At 49.7% G+C, this 24,677-nt stretch overlaps 1 protein-coding gene across 4 annotated transcripts; it reads right to left on the reverse strand.

The window, feature by feature from the left end:
- On the reverse strand, window positions 1-24,495 carry NPR2 (natriuretic peptide receptor 2). Of its 4 annotated transcripts, none has more exons than XM_055134041.1 (22): window positions 23,084-24,495; window positions 21,959-22,164; window positions 13,073-13,186; window positions 12,690-12,825; window positions 12,381-12,475; window positions 12,037-12,169; window positions 11,737-11,821; window positions 10,998-11,127; window positions 10,758-10,832; window positions 10,470-10,547; window positions 10,149-10,253; window positions 9,969-10,040; window positions 4,492-4,651; window positions 4,158-4,313; window positions 3,900-4,068; window positions 3,596-3,742; window positions 3,036-3,159; window positions 2,848-2,916; window positions 959-1,133; window positions 790-888; window positions 463-554; window positions 1-331 (listed from the first exon to the last, which is right to left on the reverse strand). In XM_055134041.1, the coding sequence occupies exons 1-22, from the start codon at window positions 23,748-23,750 to the stop codon at window positions 266-268; spliced, it is 3,153 nt and encodes a 1,050-aa protein (XP_054990016.1). In that variant the 5' UTR covers window positions 23,751-24,495; the 3' UTR covers window positions 1-265. The 4 variants fall into 4 exon arrangements, with proteins under 4 accessions (XP_054990016.1, XP_054990017.1, XP_004600286.1 ...); XM_004600229.2 differs by having other exon boundaries at window positions 2-331; window positions 10,998-11,118; window positions 23,084-24,492; XM_055134042.1 differs by lacking the exon at window positions 10,758-10,832 and having other exon boundaries at window positions 23,084-24,494.
- Window positions 24,496-24,677: the final 182 nt, after the last annotated feature.

Raw genomic sequence — 24,677 nt, forward strand, 5'->3', positions numbered from 1 at the left:
ATTTGGCCAAAATATTCTGGTTTAGATACAGATATGTACAGAAAGTTGAAAGGAAGGGGAATCAGGCAGAAAAGAAAGAGGTGGGGCAGGTCTATGTACAAGGCTGAGCTGCAAAGGCAACAAATTCCAGACGAGGTTGGGTTTGGGGGCTCGCTGGTTTCCAGCTTATTGTGATAGTGTCCCTTTTTGGTGTGTGAAGAAATAGTGGCCACTGCCCACCCGGGCTTCAGCCACAGAGACGGTCTGAGTTGAAAGGAAGTGGGCCTTACAGGAGCCCCGCAGGTCCTTTCCGCTCTCCCAAGAGCCAGTAAGTTCGCATCTTGCCTTTTCCCTGGAAAAAGGCAGTGGAGAGAATTCAATTTGTTCTCTTAGTTCCTTGATCTCTCTCGCTTTCCCCATGATTCCATAATCACTTCCAGCCTCCCTTTCCTTGACCACCCCCTCTCCACAGCCTGCCGTCACCTTCATCTCCACATCCCCCCGAAGCTCTAGCTGGAAGCATCCAAGCTCATCCAGGGCATCTTTGGTGGTGGAGGAGACATGAATCTTCAGGGCTGGGAGGATGGAGTGGGAATATGACAAAAAGAGTTCATGAAAAGACAACAAAGGAACTGGTGGTCTCAGAGAGAGCTTCCTCACCCCCATCCCTGGGCATTCTTCATTTCCCCAGTATATATGCACTTGGTTGAGACTCTGCCCAAAGATGGGGTAGTTGGAATCGAGATGAGAAACTCTGAAATGGAGAAAAGGGCAATCTGCTAAAGCTATGACAGAGGACTGATATCTCACCCTGACCATTAGACTCCATTCTGGACGCTGTGTTCACCGTGTCTCCAAAAAGGCAATAGCGGGGCATCTTCAGGCCAACGACCCCAGCACAGACAGGTCCTATGAGAAGAAAAAGGTTGGAGATTCTGGGACAGGTGAATACAAGGGCTCAAATGAGAGTCACCCTTACCTGTATGGACCCCGATGCGTAACCTCAGCTGATCATGGGGCCGGTGGCGGATGCGGAAGGAAGAAACTGCATCTAGTAATGCGAGGGCCATTCGAGCAATTTCTGGAGCATGGCGCTGGCCATTTCGGCCAGGGAGGCCAGATACCACCATGTAGGCATCTCCAATTGTCTCTACCTGGTTGAGAGAGGGAGTCAAGGGTCACTACCTACTAAAGGGAGACTAGGGGAAGGGGGACACCACTGTCCACTCAAAATAATTGCCATGGTCTGAGACCTTGGAAACATTCAAGTCGTTGGCCCAGCACCTAGAGAAGAGTCAGCAGATGTTTGCTGAATGAACAGGCATGCTGGCATCACCACAGCATGGGCGAACAGGCTTTGCTGTCAGAATATGGAAGGACTAACGCGGGGCTGACTGGAAGAGCATGAAGGCTGGTGAAGAAGCCCAGCAGGAACCTGAACTGGGCCCCAGACAGCCTGACCACAGGGAAAGAGAGTGAAGAATTGCTTTAACTTATTGTTCTACTCTGGATTGTTTAAGGGATAAAGGGGCGCTGTATCTGAAACTTAATCTCCAAGAGTTTCAGAAACAATTTTATAGACACATGAGTAAATATTTTTAGTGATACTGCTGGGAGACTCAAATTAATGCTCAAATGAAAATTCATTTGAGCATTAATGGAAACCATACAAAATATAAAAATTAAAAATAATTACCCTTTCATACCATCCACAGTGTGGAAAATTTGGTAACTTGTTAAGGGAGAATAAGGGAAGGAAGCAATCAAGAAAGCGGAGCTGTGGAGTCAGAGTTATTGTACAGCAGGTAGGGCTATTGCCTTGACAACCCACATTCACTCCCCGGCACCAGATATGGTCACCCGAGCCTCTTTAGGAGTGACCCCTGAGCACAGAGCCAGGAGTTAGCCCTGAGCTCCACCAGGTATGGTCAAAAATTGAAAAGAAAATGGAAAAGAAGAGGTAGCTAGCGATTGATAGCACAGTGGGTAGGGCATTTGCCTTGCATGCGGCCGACCCGGGTACAATTCCTCTGCCCCTCTCAGAGAACCTGGCAAGCTACCTGAGTATCCCACCCACACAACAGAGCCTGGCAAGCTACCCATGGTGTATTTGATATGCCAAAAACAGTAACAACAAATCTCACAATGGAGACATTAACTGGTGCCCGCTCAAGCAAATCGATGAACAATGGGAGGACAGTGCTACAGTGCTACTGCTGGGAGACAACTAAATTATTGGTAGATCTGGGTAAGAGGTTGTGTGAGTTCTTTGTTCCAGTAATAGAGAAATACAATAACAGATGACAGGGTTAGTCCAAAAGTAAGAGACAGGACTAACATTATCTGTACAATGTTGGACAAGTTCCACAACCATACTGTTTTCCCAATATATTGATAAGATACCCACCCACTCAGGAAGCTTCTGCTGCCTGCCCAAGGCCACATACTTAGCAGCAAAGCCAAATACACCTATCCAGAGCATCACTGTTCTCAGTTACAAGAGGTGCTACCCTCCAACTCAGCAAGTTCGACAGAAAATGTTTATGTCGTAGTCAGATCCTGCAGCCCTATAAATCGCTCTGTGCCCATATCCTATATGGTGTTTGCGTGAGTGGAGAGGGTATGTGTGTATGTGTGTATGTGTACCCTGGCAAAGAGTGGAAGATCAATCCTATGATGGTGCCAACTGAGGAAGCTTAACAATTCCTAAGATGAGACTACAATGTAGATATAGAACCAGAACCTCATTTGCCTACACTGAAAGACTGGAAGGAGGAAAAGCTGACTCCAGGGGAGCGGGGGGTCTGTGGAGTCCTGGAAGACTGGATTTTAGAGTGGTGTCAGGAGAAAGGTAGCCCCAGCTCTCACCTTGTAAACATCAAAGTTGTCGATGATGGCATCAAAGCAGGTGTACAGGTCATTAAGAAGTGTCACCACCTAACAGGATGGCAAAGTAGAGGCCTTGAGACTTGTGCCCAATGGGAGGTCTCCAGAACAAATCCTCCCTGTTAGCAGGGTCACCCACTCCACCCCGGTGTCTCGTGAACAGCTCTCACCTGCATGGGGGTGCTCTCGGCTGACAACGCGGTAAAGCCAACAATGTCACTGAAGTAGATGGTGACACTGTCAAAGGCCTCTGCCTGCACAGTCTCGCCCCGCTTTAACTGCTCTGCCACCGAGCTAGGAAGCAAGCAAGAGTGCGGGCTGACCCCAGCTCAGAAATAGAGCACAGGAGAGGGAGAAAGGAACAGAGTGTGTGGCTGGGACAGGCAACTACAGTCACAGAAGCAGAGGCTGGCAAAGGAGAGGAAGGTGGAAAGGAAGACATCATAGTCTAGCCCAAGGGAAGGTGTGTAAGTGGAGGCTATCGGCAGGGGTGGGAAGGGACCGCCCCCCCCCCTGCCAGGAGTGGAGTGGAAGAGGGCTGGGAAACCAAGTGGACACCCTGGGCCACACTGTGAAGATGGGGCCCCCAGCCAGAATGGCTCAGCATGGTGATATGTAACAAAGCAGGGGGTCAAGGACAGGAAATTAGTTCTTATGGGCGTGATATGAGGCAGAACCGAACAGAGCAGAACACCAAGGGAAGATTTGGCACAGGGAACCAGGGCCTCACTGGGGCAGAATCTGGTAGAGCAGTGCCTCTGCCTTGCGCTTCTCCTCCAGGTAGGCCTGCGTGCGCTCCTCCACCAGCTTCTCCAGGTTGTTGGCGTACTGCTCCATACGCAGCAGGAGGTTGTCCAGGATGCTGGTACCCCCCTCCCTAGGGGGAGACCAAGAGATGGTACCTACTCCACGATTCTCCAGACTTCCAGCACTGCCTAGCCACACCGCCCTCGGGCCCCACCTGCCTCACCTCATCCACTGAGACTGGAGGGGCAGCTATCCCTGGGCGTCCCTGTCCCCTAGTGCCTTCTTACTTGTTAAAGCGGCGAATGAAGCCCTTAATCTGTCCAAAGTCTGGTCGCTCTGCTGGGTCCTGGGCCCAACATCGCTCCATCAGCAAAACTAGCTCTTCGTTCAGCTGGGTCCGGTCGATGCTTGGTCGGAAATAAGGTCGCTGACCATTTCGGACCTTCTGCACAATCTCTGAGGGTTTACATGAAGGGTTTATATGGAGAACTGGGAACTTCTTCTATTCCTGTATAGAAGAGGCTATGGGAAGTGGGCTGACTCACCTTTGGGACTGAGGTCGAGCCCCTCCAAGTAGAAAGGACCACTGCGAAGAGCTATCTCCTGTAAGATGATCCCAAAGCTATAGACATCAGCCTTCTGCATGCCAGCGGTTGGCAAGGAGTTCCCAATGAGAAGTTCTGGGGCAGTCCACAGCTTCTCTGAAAAGAGGGAACAGGCTAGTCAGGTCCCCCAAAACAGTATCCCCAAGCCTACCTAGCCTCATTCCCATTGTACTCCCCATGTCACTGTTAGTTCCATCTCCCTCTACCACCCGCCTCGGTGGAAATGATCAGGACCACAGAGCAACAGAAAGTGGACTGTGGGGGAAGGCCTCACTGGCATAGAGGGCGTGGCTGTCATCAGGTTCTGCGGTTGATCGGAAGCTGGCCAGGCCATAGTCTGTGATTTTGAGCACAAAACGACTATCCACCACACAGTTGGAGGACTTGAGACTCCCATGGGATGCAATAATGCTGTTGTGGAGAAAGGCCATGCCCTGCAGGATACAGATTAGGTCATGGGATTGGATAATCTCTACTGGCTCTCCACAAAATGGGCATTAGGCAGCTGTCTAAAGATTTTGGGATCACAAAAACAGTAAGTTCCTAGAAACAATATTTCTGTATAGTAAAGTGGCAGGCTACAAAATCGACATTCAAAAGTCCATGGCTTTTTTTATATACAAACAACAAAAGAGAAGAAAGAGACATTTAAAAAAACAATCCCATTCACCAGATGAGTGGTTAAAGAAACTTTGGTACATCTATACAATGGAATACTATGCAGCTGTCAGAAAAGATGAAGTCATGATCTTTGCATATAAGTGGATCAACATGGAAAGTATCATGTTAAGTGAAATGGAAAGATTGCGTTCATATGTGGAATATAAAATAACAGAATAGGAGGCTAACACCCAAGAATAGTAGAAATAAGTACCAAGAAGTTTGCTCCATGGCTTGGAAGCCGGCCTCACGTGCTGTGGGAAAAGGCAGATCAGATAGAGAAGGGAACACCAAGTAAAATGTGGTTGGAGGACCCACCCGGGAAGGGAGATGTGTGCTGAAAGTAGACTATAGATTGAACACGATGGCCACTCAATACCCCTATTGCAAACCACAACACCCAAAAGGAGAGAGAGAACAAAAGGGAATGCCCTTCCACAGAGGTGGGGTGGGGTGGGGGGGTGTTGGGGTTGGGGGGGTGGGAGGGATACTGGGTTTATCGGTGGTGGAGAATGGACACTGGTGGAGGGATGGGTTCTCAAACATTGTATGATGGAAACACAAGCACGAAAATGTGTAAATCTGTAACTGTATCCTCACGGTGATTCACTAATTAAAAAAAATAAACTAAAAAAAATCCTATTCACAATAGTACCTCAGAAAATCAAGTAACTTGGAATATCAGCTTAACTAAAGAGGTGAAGGACCTATACAAGGAAAATTACAAAACACTACTTCAAGAAATAAAAGAGGACACTAGGAAATGGAGAAACATCCCCTGCTCATGGATAGGGAGGATTAACATTATCAAGATGGCAATACTGCCCAAAGCACTATACAAATTTAATGCGGTCCCTATCAGGATACCCATGACATTTTTCAAAGAAATAGACAAAACACTCCTGAAATTCATATGGAACAATAAATCCCCACGAATAGCTAAAGCAATCCTTGGGAAAAAGAAGATGGGTGGCATCACCTTCCCCAACTTCAAACTGTACTACAAAGCAGTCGTAACTAAAACAGCATGGTATTGGGCTAGAAACAGAATGCAGACCAATGGAACAGAGTTAAATATTCTATCACAGACTCCCAAATATATGACCACTTAATCTTTGACAAAGGAGCAAGAAAAAGTGAAATGGAACAAGGAACGCCTCTTCAACAAGTGGTGCTGGGAAAACTGGATAGCTACCTGCAAAAAAATGAACTCTGACCTGTCTAGTGCCAGGCACAAAAGTCAGATCAAAGTGGATTAAAGACCTCACTATCAGACATGAATCCATAAGGTACATGGAGGAAAATGTAGGGAGAACCCTCCATGACATTGAAGCTAAAAGCATCCTTAAGGATGAAACAGCACTGGCCAAGGTAGTGGAAACAAACATAAACAAAGGGAACTACATCAAACTAAGAAGCTTCTGCACTTCAAAAGAAACAGTGACCAAAATACAGAGAGAGCCCACAGAACAGGAGAGAATATTTACCCAATATCATCTGATAAGGGATTAATATCCAGGACATATAAGACACTAATACAATTATATAAGAAAAAAAGCCCCAACCGCATCAAAAAATAGGAAGAAATGAACAGAAGCTTCCTCAAAAAAAAATACGGGGGGCTGGAGCTATAGCACAGAGGGTAGGGCGTTTGCCTTGCACGCGGCCAACCTGGGTTCGATTCCCAGCATCCCATATGGTCCCCTGAGCACCACCAGGAGTAATTCCTGCACCCAAAGCCAGAAGTAACCCCTGTGCATTGCCGGGTGTGACCCAAAAAGCAAAAAAAAAAAATACAAATGACCACAAGGCACATAAAAAAAATGCTCCACATCACTAATCATCAGGGAGATGCAAATCAAAACAACAATGAGATATCATCTCACACCACAGAGACTAGCACACATTCAAAAGAACAAAAGCAATCAGTGCTGGCGTGGATGTGGGGAAAAAGGGATGCTCTTTCACTGTTGGTGGGAATGCCGACTGGTCCAGCCTTTCTGGAAAACAATATGGACAGTCCTTCAAAAACCAGAAACTGAGCTTCCATATGACCCCACAATACCACTACTGGGAATATATCCCAAGGCTGTAAAAGAGCACAGTAGAAATGACATCTGTACCTATATGTTCATTGCAGCAAATTCTGGAAACAACCCAAGTGCCCGAGAACAGAGATGACTGATTAAAGAAACTTTGGTACAACTACACAATGGAATACTATGCAGCTGTTAGGAGAGATGAAGTCATGAAGTTTGCTTACAAGTGGATAGACATAGAGAGTATCATGCTATGTGAAAAGAGTCAGAAAGAGAGGGACAGATATAGAGGGACTGCATTCATTTGTGGAGTATAAAATAACATAACACGAGACTGACACCCAAGGACAGTAGATAAAAGGGTCAGGAAGATTGCTCCACAATTGAAAGCCTGCATCATGAGTGGATGGGGGGAGGACAGCTGGAATAGAGAAGGGATCATTAAGAAAATGATGGTTGGAGGAATCGGTCAGGATGGAAGATGTGTGCAGAAAGTAGATAAAGGACCAAACATGTTAACATCTCAGTATCTGCATTATAAACCATAATGCCCAAAAGTAGAGAGAGAGTATAGGGAATATTGTCTTCCATGGAGGCAGTGGGAGGGTGGGAAAGGTGGGGGTATACCGGGGATATTGATGGTGGGGAATGTGCACTGGTGAAGGAATAGACATTTGATCATTGTATGATTGTAACTCAGACATGAAAGCTTGTAACTATATCTCACGGAGAATCAATAAAATTTTAAAACGTTTTAAAGAAAAAAAAGATTTTGGGGGGCTGGAGCAATAACACAGCAGGTAGGGCATTTGCCTTGCACGAGGCCAACCCCGGTTTAATTCCCAGCATCCCACATGGTCCCCTGAGCATTGCCAGGTGTGATTCCTGAGTGCAGAGCCAGGAGTAACCTCTGTGCATTGCTGGGTGTGACCCAAAAAGCAAAAAAAAAAAAGATTTGGGGATCACAAAAACAATAAGCTAATTTTGGAGGGCCTCCTTTATAGGATTTCCACCCAAGGAAGCAAACGGAATTAAAAAATTCTCCCTTTCCATTGCTTTAGGCAGTCTATAGGCATCCAGGCATCATAGATAGGAGAAACACTTCCGGGAAGAAATAAAGAGAGCCATCCATTATTATTGGATAGGTGTCCTTTGATCAGTGATGTAAACAGAACTCTTAGAACTCCAAAAAAGGATATGACATTGTGTGCCTCAAGTTTGTGGCCACTAATTCAGAAGACATAGTTTGAAACCCAAATATCAATAGTACCTAGATGAATGAAGACTAACCAGTTGCAACAATTGAAAATACAACCCACACAGTCATAATGGAGGGAGAAGGTGATCTACTAGAGAATTTGTGAGGTCAGAGAGAAAGTGGAGAAAATGGTAAGTTAGAAAAAGCTGGGAAGCACCCATGTGAAAGGCAGCTGTCCAGCCAGCACAGAAGACTGGCACTTCTGGCCACCCCGGAGTCAGAGTCTTTGCCCCAGTCTTTGTCCCAAGGGACTATAAGGCTACAGAGTCAGAAGAGGCAGAATGGTGCTTCCCAGCAGTGACCCATCTGCCCAGGTGGAACAGGATGAGGACAGTGATCCATATGCTCACCAAACACTAAACGCTAAATGCTTAGCTCTGGGACTAAACAATTCTTTGTTCTAATCTGTGAATTCTTCCTTCTCATTCATTTTGATATTAGCAAAATCTTTGGAACTCCCAAAATAACTGAAAGCAGAAATGATAGGACTTCTTGTCTTGTTCTTAATCTTTTTCCTTAAAATTATTATTCTCTTGGGGCTGGAGAGATAGTAGAGCAGGTAGGGTGCTTGCCTTGCATGCAGCCAACCTGGGTTCAATCTTTGGCATCCCATGTGGTTCCCCCAAACTCAGCCAGGAGTGATCCCTGAGCACAGAGTCAGTAGTAAGCCCTAAGCATTGGCAGATGAGACTCCAAAGCAAACAGAATCAAAACAAATTATTGGAGTCATGACTGTCTTATGCTTATCATCACTCGTCTACCTCAGCACTACATCAACTTTCCCTAATACTTTTTTCTCATTTGAAGGCACATTTTCATGCACACATACAAATTCAATTTTTAACGACTCCATGTGAATTAAGCAAAAGACCAAAACGAGCTTCAGGTGTGGCATTAGCAATGCACAAGAATGGCTTGCTGGCTATGGAACTTGCTTTTCAACACCTGTAAAACTCATGTAAGATTCAGATTTATATCTCCACAAATGCACTCACTAGGAGGTGCTTGAAAATATCTGGAGCCCAGTATATTGGGACATTTCAAAGTTGTAATATAATTTCCAATATTTCTCTTAGTTTTACTAGTAAATTTTCTAATATTTCAATTGGGAGGGGAGTAAAAAAGATAGTACAGGGATTGAGGTGCTTGCTTGCATGTTGCTGATCCTGGTTAGATCCCAAGCACTGCATATGGTCCCCCAAGCACCAGTGTGGTCCCAAATCCTCAAAAAGTAAGATTTCTGAACAAAAAAAGATATGCTAAATGTTGATGAGAGAATAAATAAGAAAAGCAGGTGATAAATACATTTGAAAAGCCATCTTCTCCTCACTAAAGAATTTCATTCTAAAAAAAAGAATTTCATTCTAAATTCTTGGACAGTTATTAAAAAATGAGTGAGAGGGGCTGGAGCAATAGCACAGCAAGTAGGGTGTTTGCCTTGCATGTGGCCGACCCAGGTTTGATTCCCAGCACCCCATATGGTCCCCTGAGCACCGCCAGGAGTAATTCCTGAGTGCAGAGCCAGGAGTAACCCCTGTGCATTGCCAGATGTGACCCAAAAAGAAAAAAAAAAGGAGTGAGAGATGTGAAGTATAAATCTAAAGAGAAAAAAATCCTCTCAAGTACAATAGTCTGTGTGACAGAAAATCTCATTCCCCCACCCAGAGTTGTTATTTATTCTTATCACCCAAGTGTAGAATAATATCCCACATGGAAAGAATCCGACTTTGAGAGGGTTAGACAGAGACAAGCAAAGACAGAATGAGAGAGGCATCTAGGAGTGGGAAGACTCACCTTAACAAGGTCGTTAATGAGTGAATAACGAAACATCCAGTCCAAGTTGATGCTGTCATTCTCCAAAATATCCTGTTAAGCAATACCAAATAGCTGCTAGAGATCTCTACCAAGCACTTGTGGCCAGTCAGTGAAACTTAGGGCCTGTCTTCCCAATGCCAATCTCCCCCTCTCCCTCACCTGCAGACTCCCACGAGGACAATACTCTGTGACGATGCAGATGTTGGGAGGGTCTATACAGGCACCAATGAAGCGAGTGAGATGGTTGAACTGAACGTCTCTCATCTAGCAGAAAACAAGGAAATGGGGTGGAAACTGTCATGGGAATAGCTATTAGAAACAGAAACCCAGCTAGTCTTTCTCTTGGCTACCTAGAACTGAAATCATTTCTCAGTAAACCTCTTGCCCTCCTCTCCGAACAGATGCTCCCAGAGCCTTCCCCCACCCCTCGCTCCCATTCCTAGCTGACCCCTCTCCTGGAACCTGTACCCCATCACATACATGCTTGAGTTCAAACAGAACCTGCCGGGTCAACTCAATGCGCTTCTTATTCACGTGTTTGATGGCAACAACATTTCCCTGAAGGTGAGAATGAAAGGAAAGAGGAAAATAAGCGTCAGAGAGAATTGCTGGGAGCCAGGAAATAACTGGAGAACTGCAGAGCATCCGGGCACTCAGCTGGGCATAGAGAGGAGGTTCATGGGAGACAGAGGCTCATGGGAAAAGGTGGCAGATGGGAATGAGACAGGATGAAATGGCAGGGACCAGAACAAGCGGATGACTGTTCACCTTGAAGTGACCGGTGTTGGCAAAGATCTGGTATTTCCCATGGGCTGTCATGAGCGAGCCGTAACTGGATCCCCGCTGGGGCCAAGGCAACATGGAGGCGGAAGGATGAAAGACACATTAGATGGTGGTGGCAGTGTGGGGACCATCATTCCAGGCCAATGCGCTGGGAAAGATCCAGGGGAGGGGGAGACAACGACGGACTCAGAGGGAAGCAGAGGGACAGCTGAGACCAGGACTCACCAGCGACAGAGTCAGGCGGCTGCCTGCACCTTTATGGCAGCGCTCCGAGTTGCCAAACTGCAGCTCCTCCCAGCGAATGCGCCACAGCATGCTCGCCAGCTCCTTCTCCAGCATGAGTTTTCTGTAAGGACTGCACACCTCAGTTGACTGGCCAGCCCGGTCCTGCCACCCCAGCAGCCAGCAAGGAGGGCTGCAAGCTCTTCCCTGCAGCTCCTGAAGCTGCCATTCTCAGTAGCCCCGTAGCAGCCAGGATGGGGGGGGCGAAGGGAGCATTCCCTCCCCACACTCAGGGAGAAGCCCCCGGGGCTGGAGGTCAGAGTTCTTTAAATGGTCACATCCACGGAAAATGCCCCTAGGAGAATCACTGTATAGGTAGTGGATCCAGTCCAGAACGACAAGTGGGAAAAGGAACGCCTAGGCTCAAAGACAAGGAAGAAGGCTCATGGGATCGGGGCTGTGACTCAGTGGCCAAGTACAGGCTTTGCATGTCTGAGATCTGGGTACAAACCCCAAATACTGCAAAAAAAAAAAAAAAAGAAAAAGAAAGAAAGAAAAGAAAAGAAAGGCTAGAAAGGGCAGTACTGGGGAAAAGCGACAACCACCACGCTGAGAGGTTGTTTCTCCCACCCACTGTTAAGGGACTAAAAAGTGATCTGGAAATTGGGGAGCTCGGGGGAGAGGGGGCAGGGGGTGGGGGTGGTGGGGTGGGCGAACAGGTCAGTGAAAGTGCAGAACTCACCGGAAAATAAGGAAGCTGGAAACCCCAAACATGATGAAGGTGATGCCCGTGCCCAGCGCCACAATGGCCAGAGTGGAGAGTGGAGCTGCAGGGGAGAGGGGGACCCTGAGAAAGACTGAGGGAGCAGTGAGGATGGGGAGGGGGTGATTCCTGGGGGGAGGGGCAAGAAGAGGCGCAGTGTCAAAGCAGAGGTAAAAATAAAACAGAGCCAGAGTGGCGTAGCGGAGTCAGGGAGCAGAGTCAAAGGAGGCAGGGACAGCGAGGAGGGATGGATTGCTCCCAGTCCCTGCACACACCCACTTTTATCACAGGACGGGTCGTCCAAGTCAAAGGCACAGGGGGGGTTGTCCAAGGGGGGCGCCCCTTTCACCCAGGGGATAGGCCGCCCTGTCCACCAAATCTGCTTCTCGGCTCCCGAGTAGTGGGCTGCAGGCTGCGAGGAAGGACAGAACTAGGCCCCCGGGCCTGCTTCCCCGGCCGCCTCCCCCGGACCACAGCTCTGGGGGGCTGCTTTTCTCCTGACCCTCTCACCCGCCCCGGCTCAAGTCCCTGCCACTGGTGCCTCTGCTGCTGCCCCCTCCGCCTTGCACCCCGGAAAGCAGGACCTGCAGGGACCCCTCTCTTCCCCGACCCCTCCCCAGCACCTGGAAGTCTCCAGAATCCAGGTCTCCCATGGCCCACAGGACAAAATCAGTCTCCCGGTCATTGTTCTTGTCCATAACAACCAGCCCGGTCACACCTAAGAGAGAGAAGAGTGCTTGCTCCTGTGCGATCTCCGCTGGGCCCCTGGCTCAGCCCTGCGGCCCCACCCTCACCCTGTCCTCAAGAGGGTTCCCCTTGCAGCCATGCTCTCTGGCCCCCACTGGTCCTGCCCCTGCCCATGTGTTCTTTGGCCCACTCCACCCCCTAGCCTGAAGGCAACCCTTGGAGCTCGCGCTGACTCTCTTCATTACCGTGGTATCTTCGTCCCTGCATCTTCTCCACGATTCGAAGGCCATCTTTCCGGGTTCCCCCTTCCTGCACGGTTTCATTCAGGACCTCCGCATACAGCATGATCCCATCGTAAAAGCAACCGGCGATGAGGTTCATCTGGGGATGGCAACTTTGGCAAGTGCTCCCCCCAAAATCCTGGCAGGCCCCCTTTTCCCAGCCCACCCTCACACCACGGGATTCTCCCAACTCTTCTCGCTTAGGGTTTGCTCTCTGTCCTTTGTGCATTTCTATGGTGTCAGAGAAGGGAGCTTCCTGGAGGGATCACACAGCACCCCACAGGGGCTAAGTCGGGAGAAGAGCCTGTCCCCCTGCCTGACCTCCTCAGAGGAAGAGACCTGCTTACCAGGGAAGGGGCCAGCTCCACACCAAAATCTTGCCGTGCTCTTCTCAGCAGACGATTCTGAAATTCCTGATACTCGGGATTGGGGGGTTCCCGGTAGGTGATCACCAGCACCGTCTGTCCCAACAGCATGTGAGGAAGAGTGAATAGGATTCAAATGGGCAAGAGGGAGGAGAGGAAGCAGGGTAGGAAACCAGGAGCAGGCATGACACATGATAGAAGAACAAATACGGGGAAGCCTAGAGGCCGAGAGTATACTAAATGTGCGGGCTCTGTAGACTGAATGCATCCATAGAGAAGCAAAATTTCACCAGAAATGATGAAGTCATTCCAGCAGCAGGAAACACCAAAATGCATACATCTCTGTTGCATTTCTTCTATATACAAACAAGTCAAAGGAAAGGAAAATTAAGGAAACAATCCCAGGGGCCAGAGAGACAACACAGTGGGTAAGGCATTTGCCTTCCATGCAGCCAACTCGATTCAATTCCCAGCACCCATGTGGTCCCCTAAGTACTACCAGATGATCCCTGAGTATGAGCCAGGAGTAAGCCCTGAGCACCACTTTTGGGTTTGGCCCCAAAACCAAAAAACAAACATGATCCCAGCTATAATTGCATCAAAAAAAAGATAAGGATCAAGAAGTAAACTCAACAAAGAAGGTACGAGAAAAGTCTAAAATACTGTTAAAAGAAACAGAAGAACATACAAAGAAATGGAAAAGCATCCCATATTCGTGGGGTGGAAGAATAAATGTTATTAAAAGGTCATGTTGGGCCAGAGAGAGTGAGAGAGCTCAACAAACTGAGTGACAGCTCTGCACACAGGAGACCCAGGTTCAGCCTCCAGCAATTCACTGCCCACAGAGCACTACTGGGGATGACCCCAGGACACAGAGCCAGGAGTAGGCCCTGAGCCCTACAAAACAAAACAAAAAAATAACTAAAATCATAAAATGGCCATCTTACCTAAAGCTAGCTATAGATTCAAAGCAATCCACATCAAAATAGCAATGGCATGTTCAAGGAAATATGTTTCTGGAACCACAAAAAGATCCTGAATAGCCAAAGCAATTCTGAGATTTAAAGAGAGAGAGAGAGAGAGAGAGAGAGAGAGAGAGAGAGAAAGAAAGAAAGAAAGAAAGAAAGAAAGAAAGAAAGAAAGAAAGAAAGAAAGAAAGAAAGAAAGAAAGAAAGAAAGATGAAGGCATCATACTTTTCTGACATCAAAGTATATTAGTAAGCAACAGTAATTAAAACAATATGGTATTGGAACAAAAATAGGCCTACAAACCAATGGAATAAAGAGCCAAGAAATAAATCCAGACATATATGGACAAAAGAGTCAAGTCCATATATAGGACTGCCTGTTCAGTAGGTGCAGCAGGGAAAACTGGATAGCCACATGCAAAAAATAAAACTAGATCACTAGAATTATATACAAAAATTAATTCAAAATGGGTTTGGTTAAAAACTTGGGGATAGCAGACCAAAATTATAAAATATATACAAGAAACATAGGTGATACATTCCATCACAGATATATTTGGAGACTCAATTTCATTGGTAAGAGAAACAAAAACAAGGATATACAGACAAGCCTACATTACATTTTAAAAGCTTCTACAAAAAGAAACATACATAGGAACAAAGTGTTGATATACCTTTTGAGAGAAGATATTCATACATCTAAGTAGGCATTGATATCCAAAATATATAAAGAATGCCCAGAAAAGAAAGCAACCAAAGCAAAAAAAAGGCAAAGGACAGAAAAATACTTCTCCAAAGGGGACATACAGATGGCCCAGATGCATGAAAAATGCTCACTATCTCCAATTATTAGAGAAATGTAAATCAAAACTAACACTAATGTAAATAAAAACTAACATCAATGAGAATGCCCTGTATCAAAAAAGATTGGAAATGACAGATGTTGGTAAGGATATAGAGAAAAAACAACTCTGGTACACTGTTGGTGACAATGTAAATTGGTATAACTACTATGGAAAATGGTATAAATATTTCTTTAAAAAATGAAAATGGAAGGGACATTATACTCATGGTATTACAATGAGTAGGGCATTTGCCTTGGAGGGAGTCAACCCAGATTCGATCCCCTGAGCCCTGCCAGGATTTATGGGATTTATGCCTGAGTGCAGAGCCAGGAGTAACCCCTGAGTATTGGCACGTGTGGCCCCCAAACCAAAATTAATTAATTAATTAATATGAAATATGATCCAGCAATACCTCCCTAAGCACTTAATCAAAGGATATGAAAACACTAGTTTGAAAGAATTTTTTACTCCTATGTTCATAGAGGCATGACTACAATTACCAGAACATGGAACCAGCCTAAATGCCCATTGTCCTATGACTGGATAAAGAGGTGGTGGGATGATAAACATACTTATTAGAATACCAATCTGTCATGAAAAATATAAAACTGTGGCTTTAGGGGACTGGACAGATAATACAGAGGGCAGGGCACTTGCCTTGCACGAGGCCAACCCGGGTTCAATCCCTGGCACCCCATATGGTTCCCCCAAACTCCATGAGGAGTGATTCCTGAGCACAGAGGGCCAGGAGTATGTCCTGAGCACTTATGGGTGTGTGGACCCTCCCTAAAAAAAAAGAAAAAGAAAAGAAAACTGCCTTTTGGAGGAATATGTGTGGGACTTGAGGTGATTATATTAGGTGAATTAAGGAAGTAAAAGACAATTACTAAATGGTTTCATGTCTATGTATACTATAAATAAGTAAAATTGATTGGACAAAAAAGCAACAGAACTTTTAGTTGGTGAAAGCTGTGGTGGCTAGCATCGGAGCTTGGGGTTGGTGGGAGGAATGGGGGGAGAGAAGGTTTTGGGGAGGCAGAGCAGCACTGGACCTGGATCTGTGGGTGTAGTGAGCCCCATACACAGAGGCGCTACGCGACGGCCTGAAATTCAAGGACACTGTAAGCTAATTATGACTCAACTAAAAAGGAGGGAAGAAAAACATGTGAGGCCGAAAGGATGGCTCTGGGAAGACAGAGCAGGGAAACAGAGAACACCAATCATCCTCCTGGAGCCCCTGCTCCCAGCAGCCTCCCTAGCAGGGTGCCCACCCCCACCCAGATCCTCTGCTCTAACCGTCCTTCCTGCAAGTGGCTCATGCTCCAGGGCTCCCTGTGGAGTACAACAGGGGTGAAGCAGTGCCCCTCTGAGCAACTGATGACTAGAACGCTATTGGCAAGATGCACACGTTTACATCAAAGCCCCTTGAACACTGCAGCATGTTAAGGAGATTGCAATCTTCTGCACCAGGAGAAATACTTCCCCCACTGATCCCATCTGTGAAAAGCTGGGAGCACTTTCATTTAGCCCTGAAAGGCAGTGCCAGCCATCAGCACTGCCCCCCACCCCCCCCACACACACACTGGCAGGGGCCCCAACACCAGACAGCAGACGTGTGTCCAAGAGAAAACAGTCCCATGCAGGTAAGTAGGCATCACAGATGGGTAAATGGCACCTGTCCACGTGTTTCTGCCTCTCCATGTGCCTGCTTGGCTCCCACGGACGTCCCACGGTTCCCCTGCCTGAGGTGATGGCCACACTGGCCTCTCCATTTCCTCAGGCTGCCGCCAACCCTGAGACCAGCCTCTGCCCAGGCACTTTAGGGTAAGCCTTCAGATGAAACTATCCTGGGACAATGTGGCTGTGAAAGGCTCAGCAGCTGACCATCTCTCCACCTGTGTTGTTGATTCCTGTCATAGGATGTCCACGAGACCATAGCAATATTCAATACATCACATACAATCCATTACAGAACAGCCTACTACAGGGAGAAGACAACAAAGTCAGTTTCTAACATGGATCTTTTAAAAGAAGAATGTAGGGGCTGGAGCGATAGCACAGCAGGTAGGGTGTTTGTCTTGCACGCGGCCAACCCAGGTTCGATTCCCAGCATCCCATATGGTCCCCCGAGCACCACCAGGAGTAATTTCTGAGTGCATGAGCCAGGAGTAACCCCTGTGCAATGCTGGGTGTGACCCAAAAGGCAAATAATAATAATAATAATAATAATAATAATAATAATAATAGTGGAGAATGTAGAATTTATTTCTTATTTCTTCTTATTATTTATTTATTATTGGGGGACACATCCAGCTGTGCTTGGAGGTGTTTGGCTTTGTGTTTGGGCGTTGCTATGGTCTCAGTTCTCCAAAAGACCATATGAGGTATCAGGGATCAAACTGGTATAGACAGCAGGCAAGGCAAACACCTCAACCCTTGTACCACCTCTCCAGCCCCTAACGTGTGTTACAGCAGATTGGAGTTGGCTTCTCGATATCACTACTCTTACTGAAGTATTTGAATGTGCGGATTCTCTCACACTCATGGGCAAGACTGAAAAAGTGAGAAAGGCCAGAGAAAGGAGTTGGGTCATTCACTTAGAGCTCACCCAAGAACAGGAGAAAAAGGAAGGGAGAATGTTATAGATGAACAATGAAAGAGCTGAAAAAGAGTTGGGAAAAATTAGAAAAGATATAATTGAGCACAGTTTATATTTCAATGTAGACTGACGACAGACTTGTTTTGTTTTTCATTCACTTAGGGGGAAAGGGTTTCCCCAGTGGTGCTGTCACTCCAACTGTGCCTCCATCGTGCTACAGAACCAGCTGGTACCAGGAATAGGACCAGGGACCTCTGCATGCCAGGCATGTATTCCAGCCCTTTGAAATGTCTCCCTGACCCTGATAGGTTTTTACACTTTTGGGGGGTGGGAGTTGGAGGGCAAGGGGGTAGTGGGGCACACACAACAGCACTCAGAGGTTACTCCAGGCTGGGCACTCAGGGGACCATGTGGTGCTGGGGATAGAACCCAGGGCTTCCACATGCAAAGCATGTGCCCCGATCCTTTGAGTCATTGCCCCGGCCTGATTATATGTTTTTACTGCTTTTACAATACCTGGTAATTCTCTAGGTTGGTTTGTTTGCTAGACTGGCAGTTCCCAAACTCTGGCTTCCCAACCTCCTTTGCTACAAAAACGTATTAAGAACCCCAAAGAGTTTTTGTTTATTTGGATTATTATAAACATCAATATTTACCATTTTAGAAGTCACAGCTGACAAATTTTTTAAACACAAGAAAACACACAAATTTTTTCAGGAAAAAATGTTTTTAAAATGAGAAAACACAAGGACGCCTTCCATAACTGCCAGAGTGATAACATCATCACTCGTCACGTAGCCCCTGGAAAACTCCACTACACACAAGGGAAGAAGGAGAAGGAGAGGCAAATAACATCTCAGGAGTTTAAAAAACTATTTTTAAAATAGTTTTGTCCTCATGCTTCCCCTAAGAGGGTTTCATGGGCCCCTCCAGATCCTAAGACCAAGACCACACTTTTAAAAGTGCTATACTAGATTCTGTTTTGCTGTGGGACAGAAGGAAGGACACAGGGACAAGAGAGAATGGAAGGTAGGTAGTTGTGTCCTATTTCACAATAAAATCCAAGTGAAAAAGTAATTAATAAGCAGGGACTGGAACACAGCTCCATGATAGAGCACTTGCCTTGAATAGGTGAGACCCTGAGTTTGACCTATGGCATCCAATAATAATAATAATAATAATAATAATAATAATAACAACAACAAATAGGAAAAAAGTAAGCAAAGGGTACCAAAAATGGTGAAAATTCAGTGGTAAATTGGAGTCAAGCATGCAATCGGAAATGTGCATGGGCAGGAGATGGCCACACCACCAACTCCCACCCCCTCCCCCCACCCCGCACCCCACCTGGGCCACAGCAGGAGTCCCCATCGGCTGCAGCCTAACTGGACAAAGCAGTCTCCAAGAAGAGATTCCGCCTTCTGTAACACCAAGCACATGTCTAAGTGCTCACCTCCTCTCCTGTAACCAGTGGCCCCAACTGTCACCTCCTCTCTTGTGAGTCACCCAGGCTGGCCTGTCCAGGTGTCTCACCCTGGAATCTTCAAGCCCCCAGCCTGTGTCTTTGGACTCTCCCAGCCCAGCCATTTGCTTCCTTCATGCCACTGTTTCTACTTCATCTTGCCTGTCCTGGTTGCTCATCCTCGGTTACTGCTCTCGCCAACTCTACCTCTGCTAGGCTGCACCTCCATTCCTGCTCTCTCTTCCCCAACAGACATCCACCAAGGTGTGGAAAACAAAGATATCCCTGGCCCCTGCTCTCTGAAATAGAGGGAAAATTCTCTTCAGACAACTCTTCCCTGGAAGTCTGAAGCTGGCAGGAGGGGGAACATTTCTCTTGAGGCTGACACTCCCACCCTGGAAAGCCTTGGGCATCTGCATTCAAGAGATCCCCAACTTTTCTGCCAGCTTTTCCAGGCAGGCCTGGTCCAGACCCCACGGGGGCAGCTATCTCTCCGGGGCCAGTGCTCTTTTATCCCTGGTTGGGTTCCGCATTGGGAAAGGATGTGCACGCCCTTTATAGCCCCCACCGCCTCAAAGTCTGGTTTTCCCCTCAGCATATTCTTAGCTGCCTATTTCCCTTCTCCTGAGTCATAGCAATATTCTCTCCTTTTTCCTTCATCTTCATAGCGCCTGTGGTGAGTGGGAGAGCTGATAATTCTTCTAGGAAGCTGGCTGTTCACTAGCAAGATCTCTGGTCCCCAAGTCTCTGGGACCCCTTGACTGTAGGAATTCACAAGCAGGAAAAAAGAGTCTTCTTCCCCAAAGAGAAGAGGTCCTGGGAGGCCATAAACTCTCCCTTCCTTGGCCATGTTCACTATGGTACAATTTCTTGGTCATTCTTTTCTCATACCTAACTCTACTCTTCCATTATTTTTCTTTGTTTAGAGACATACCACAACTTGTTTTCTTACTTAATAACCTGCCTCTCCTATTAAGGATAAACCCTAAAAAGACAGGAAACAACATCCAATATGTTCTCCACTGACCCCCACTCTTGAGCACCGTACCTGGGACCCAGCTGACACTCAAGAAGAGTCAGTCAATAACAGTTGGATTCAAGCAAATCCAACACAACTGAAGCAAGTTCTACAACCTACAGCAGAATCTAAGCACAGAGCAGGAAATAGCCCAACCTGGGGATTTAGGGGCTGTTTCCTAGAAATCTGAGTTTGAAAGACCCTACAAGCATTGACCAGACAGAAGAAGAAAGCTGGTTTTGGCCAACGTTATAGTATTAGACAAAGCCTGTGCTGTGACCACCCATGTTCAAGAGTGGCAATCACAGGGGTCTACTCAGGCATGCACGCACACATGCCATTCAGAGTCCCACGCAAAAATACAATCAATCCCTGCCATATTCGATCTCATTTACTGGAGAGGAGGATCACCCAAGTCCAGCCATATGCACACTACTTAGAGTCAAAGAACTGAGAGGGGCAAGGCAGAGTCTCGATAAACACTTGGGGGAAGAGTGGTAACATGGTGAGAGAATCAGAGAACAAAGCAAAAGTATGGGAGACAAAGATTTGGGGTGAAAAAAGAGGGCTCTGGACCAAAAGAGTAAATGCCAAGGGCAGAGAGGACAAACGCCTGTGGGTTCGAGAGAGGTCTGCCAGCTGCGGTTCTCAGCGTGGGGGAAAGAGGAGGCCCCGTGGAAAATGTGGGCTGTGGGGCCTGGCATGTAGCTCAGTGACTGAGCACATGCCTCACACATGTGAAGCCCTGGGTTCCCTCCTCGTCACAGCAAAAAAGAAAAAGAAGGAAATGGTTGAGAACTGACGCAAAGGGTCCTACATGTTGTACTAAAGAGTCAGATCTTTATTCTGTAGGAAACAACCCACTGGGCATTGAGAGCAGGGCTGGAGAGAGCCCAGTCCACTGCACTCAACCAGAGTGACCAGCCGAACCCTAGCGCCACCACATGGTGCCCTGATCACCTGGGGCAACTCAGTGGGTGTGGCCCCCAAATCCAAACAGAAAAACAAAACAAGAAAGTTTGGAGCAGAGAAGTGACGTGAGTAAGCACATCAGTCTTCCCTACAGAGAGATCATTTCTGAAACACATCCCATCCCTGTTCACCTCCCGCCTCCCTTCATTCTCACACGCTGCAACCTTGGGCTTCCTCTCCTCATCCCATCTGAGCTCTGTCACTCCATTTCTCTTCGTAGGCAAAGTCCGAGTACCGCATTCCAGTCTGACACCCTTGATCGTCGGCTCAGAGCTCTCCTTAGTCCGAGCCTGCCTTTGCCACACTCTTTCCTCTCCCTGCTCTCTTGTCATGTGAGTATCTTGCTGGTCCCCTAGAAATGCTCATCCCATCTCTCTTTCCCACGCTGGAACGGGACTTTATCTTTGAAGTCATACTAGAGCCCCCACCTGCCCCTTCTCCGCACACACTGACCCTCCCTCCTCGGAGCCACTGCAGGTCTTGGTGTCTGTCCCAGGACTCAGAATCAGCTCCTCTCTCAGCCTTGTCTCTAACTGCACCATTAAGGTGTCTCAGTTACCCAGAAGTGGGTGGGGTAGGAGGAGACCATCCTCGGGGCTACCAGGTCTTTTCCCGAATGTTCCTCCCCCACATATAGTCTCTGGAGGAAGAATTCTTGGGGTCTTGAGAGAAACACCTGAGGCACAAACGTGGGGAGAGGAAGGAAGGAAGGAAGGAAGGAAGGAAGGAAGGAAGGAAGGAAGGAAGGAAGGAAGGAAGGAAGGAAGGAAGGAAGGAAGGAAGGAAGGAAGGGAGGGAAGGAGGGAGGGAAGGAGGAGGGAGAGAGGGAGGGAGAGAGGGAGGGAGGGAGGGAGGGAGGGAGGGATGGAGGGAGGGAGGGAGGCACGGAGGAAAGCCTCTCTTCACTCCCACCCTTCACTGGGGGAGGTGTGTGGGAGCGTGTTCCTGGGGTCTCTTGTGAAGGAGGCCCGCCTCCCCCTCCTTCAATCCAGCATAAGCGATACCTGGAAGGCCTCTCTGAGGGCCTGGGCCTGTTCCTGGGTGCGGTTGTCCTGCCACGGCCGGCCAGGAGAGCGCGTGGGGCCCGCGCGGAGACTCTCCCCGAAGACGTCCAGGTAAAAGAAGACGTAGTCGCCATTGGTCAGGTTCTCCCTCTGGGCCTGAAGCAGGATCTCATGCAGCATCTCCAAGGGGCCACAGATGTACACAACTGGGAGCGGGCACAGGACAGAAGGGCACCGTGAGGGCGAGTCCAGCCCCCAGCAGACCCTTCTCGGGACCATCTGCATCTCCGTCTCTAGAGATGCAGCGTAAGCCCTCTCCCCGCCGCCAGATGCTGCTCTGTCGGAAGCACCCTGGGGCAGTGCCGGCCATCTGGCGGGAGGCAGAGCCCCATCCCACACCCCTGAGACCAGGGGCTATCAACTTGAAACCCCTCTCTTCCCAGAGGCTGCTCCCCACGCAACCTCCCCACCCCCCACCCCGTCTTCCTCTCCCTGGGCCCCAAGTGCTCCGAGCATCTATGTGGGACCCTTGCCTGTCTTTCCCAGCCAAACCTGCCACCCCTGGCCACGTTCATGCTGAGCTCACTATGTCTCTGCCACTGAGGGTCCCCGTGCCTCAGTGTCTCCCCACAGATAGATACTTTAAATACATAAAGGGGCTACTCCCAGATCAGTTCTTGAGCCTGGTGCTCAGGGGACCGTGCAGTGCAGGGGACAGACCCCAGACCTTCCTCATGTAAAGCTCATGCTCCAACCCTTTGAGCCTTCTCCAGAGCCTGGATACACACTTTTGTGTGGCCACCAACCACATTTCACTACTCTAGGTGCATACACTGCTCCCCCCAATTCAATATTTCCCCCAAACCTACAATCTCCCCCAACAGAAGCCACTACCCCCTCAAGCAAACCTGCCCTGGCATCCATCTGCCCCGAGACCCACTGCCCCTCCCATCCCCACTACAGTCTGTCACACGTGCAGGGTTCAGACCCCCCATGCCTTCGTCCCAGACACCATACACAGCCCCTCAATGCCTCTCTGGTGGCCTGTTTGACTGTTTCCCAGGGAGGCAGTGGCCCTCCTGCTGGACCCTGCCAGCGGGGGGCGGGGGGGGGTACTACACTCACTGCGGCCGTTGGCCCGGATGAAGTGCGTGGCCTGCTCCGGGCCGCCGGGCTCGCGCGCATACACCTGATGCTGCACGGTGAGGTTGCTCCCCTGGAGAGCCTCGAAGACGCCCTCAATGGTGAAGTAGTGAGGCCGGTCATCGGTGCGGGCGTCCAGGTAGAGTAGGGCAGCGCGGGCCGTCCAGTTGAAGTGCCCGTGCAGCGTCACCACAAACTCCCCCAGCTTGGGTGCTGAGGGGCCGGTGCGCACCAGGGTGCGATAATGGTCATTCTTAGCCGCAAAGCCAGAGGCCACGGCGCCCGCCGTCAGCAGGGGAAGGTTCCAGTGCGAGGCGAAGCGGGCCACCGAGGCCGCGGGGTACACGCACCCAGGGCCCAACAGCAGGTCGGGGTCGTGGTACAGCTTGAGGTCCACCGCGCGCAGCGGTGCCAGGTACTCAGAGCAGGCGCCCTGCAGTTCCGAGCTGACCACCCGCAGCTCCACCGGCAGCGCCCGGCCCAGCGCCTCCATGGCCAGGGCCACGGCTGGACCCACGCGGGGCCAGGCCCAGGCATAGCTCAGATTGCGTTCTGGCAGCACCACGGCCAGGGTCAGGTTCCGCGCCCCGGGAGGACGCACCCCACCTGCCAGGGCTGCCACCAACAGCAGGAGCGATGGCAAGGCCATGGGGAGAGAACGGCAGCCCCTGGGGCCTTGGCACCTGGGGCACCTCTGGCCTAACGGGGAGCCACGGGCACCACCCCCACCACCCAGCCTGGAACCTGGGGAAGGACAGCCGAGCTGGAGAAGCTGGGTGGGTGGCACCCAAAAAGGGTTCTGGGGGAGAGTCAGGAGGCAAGGGGAGGGAAGCCCCCCCACAAGAGTCGGGGAGCCTAGGACCAGGACTAGAGGCGCAAAGGGATGGTGACAGGATCAGGGAGGGGTCAAGGTGGGGTGCCTGGGCCCTAGAGTGGCCTGATGGATCTTAAGCTGAGCAGGAACGGGGGCCGGAGCTGGGGGTGGGCTGGGGGGGTAGCGGGGAGGCCGGTACAAAGAAAGGGGCCGGCAGGGTGGAGAGCGGCGCGCAGGAGGCCCCGGGGGGCGGGGGTGGGGTGGGGGGCAGGTGGGAGCGGGCGGGCGCGGCGGAAGGACTGGGACCCCGGGCGGCGGGGAGCCAAGCGAGGCCTGGGCCGCGGGGCCGGGAAGGCAGGGGCCGAGCTCCGGCGCAGGAGGCTCCCGACGCTCCGGCCGGGGACGAACGGGCCCGGGCGCTGGCTCCCTCCGGCGCGTCCCGGCTCGGCTGCCGCGTCCCCCTCCCCCGGCCGCGCGTCCCGGGCCCGGGCGCCGGCGCTGCCCGCCGCGGCCTCCCGCCCGCCCCCCGCCTGGGCCCCGCCGCTCGTCCCCGCTCGGCTGGCCGCGGCCCGGCCCGTCTCGCTCGCTGCGCCCGCGGCGGCGGCCGAGGGTGACTCCCCGGGCAGGCCGCCCGCGCCCGCCCCGCGCCCCTCCCCGCGCCCCACCCTCCGGCGCCCGCGGCCCCCGCCCCCCGCCGGGGCCTGTCGCGCTGCCCCGGCCCGAGCCCGGGGCGCCCCCTACCCCGCGCCTCCCCGCAGCGCT

Source organism: Sorex araneus, chromosome 1 (assembly GCF_027595985.1).
Source record: "Sorex araneus isolate mSorAra2 chromosome 1, mSorAra2.pri, whole genome shotgun sequence".
NCBI classification, from domain to species: Eukaryota; Metazoa; Chordata; class Mammalia; order Eulipotyphla; family Soricidae; genus Sorex; species Sorex araneus.

Bases quoted from the DNA above. Each gene is read 5' to 3' on its own strand.
- NPR2 (XM_055134041.1), bottom strand. From the start codon at position 23,750: ATGGCCTTGCCATCGCTCCTGCTGTTGGTGGCAGCCCTGGCAGGTGGG. The intron at 10,833-10,997 runs GTGAGTCCTGGT...CCTTGGCCCCAG, and splicing joins GCCGCCTGACTCTGTCGCTG to CGGGGATCCAGTTACGGCTC. The intron at 889-958 runs GTAAGGGTGACT...TTCTTCTCATAG, and splicing joins ACGCATCGGGGTCCATACAG to GACCTGTCTGTGCTGGGGTC.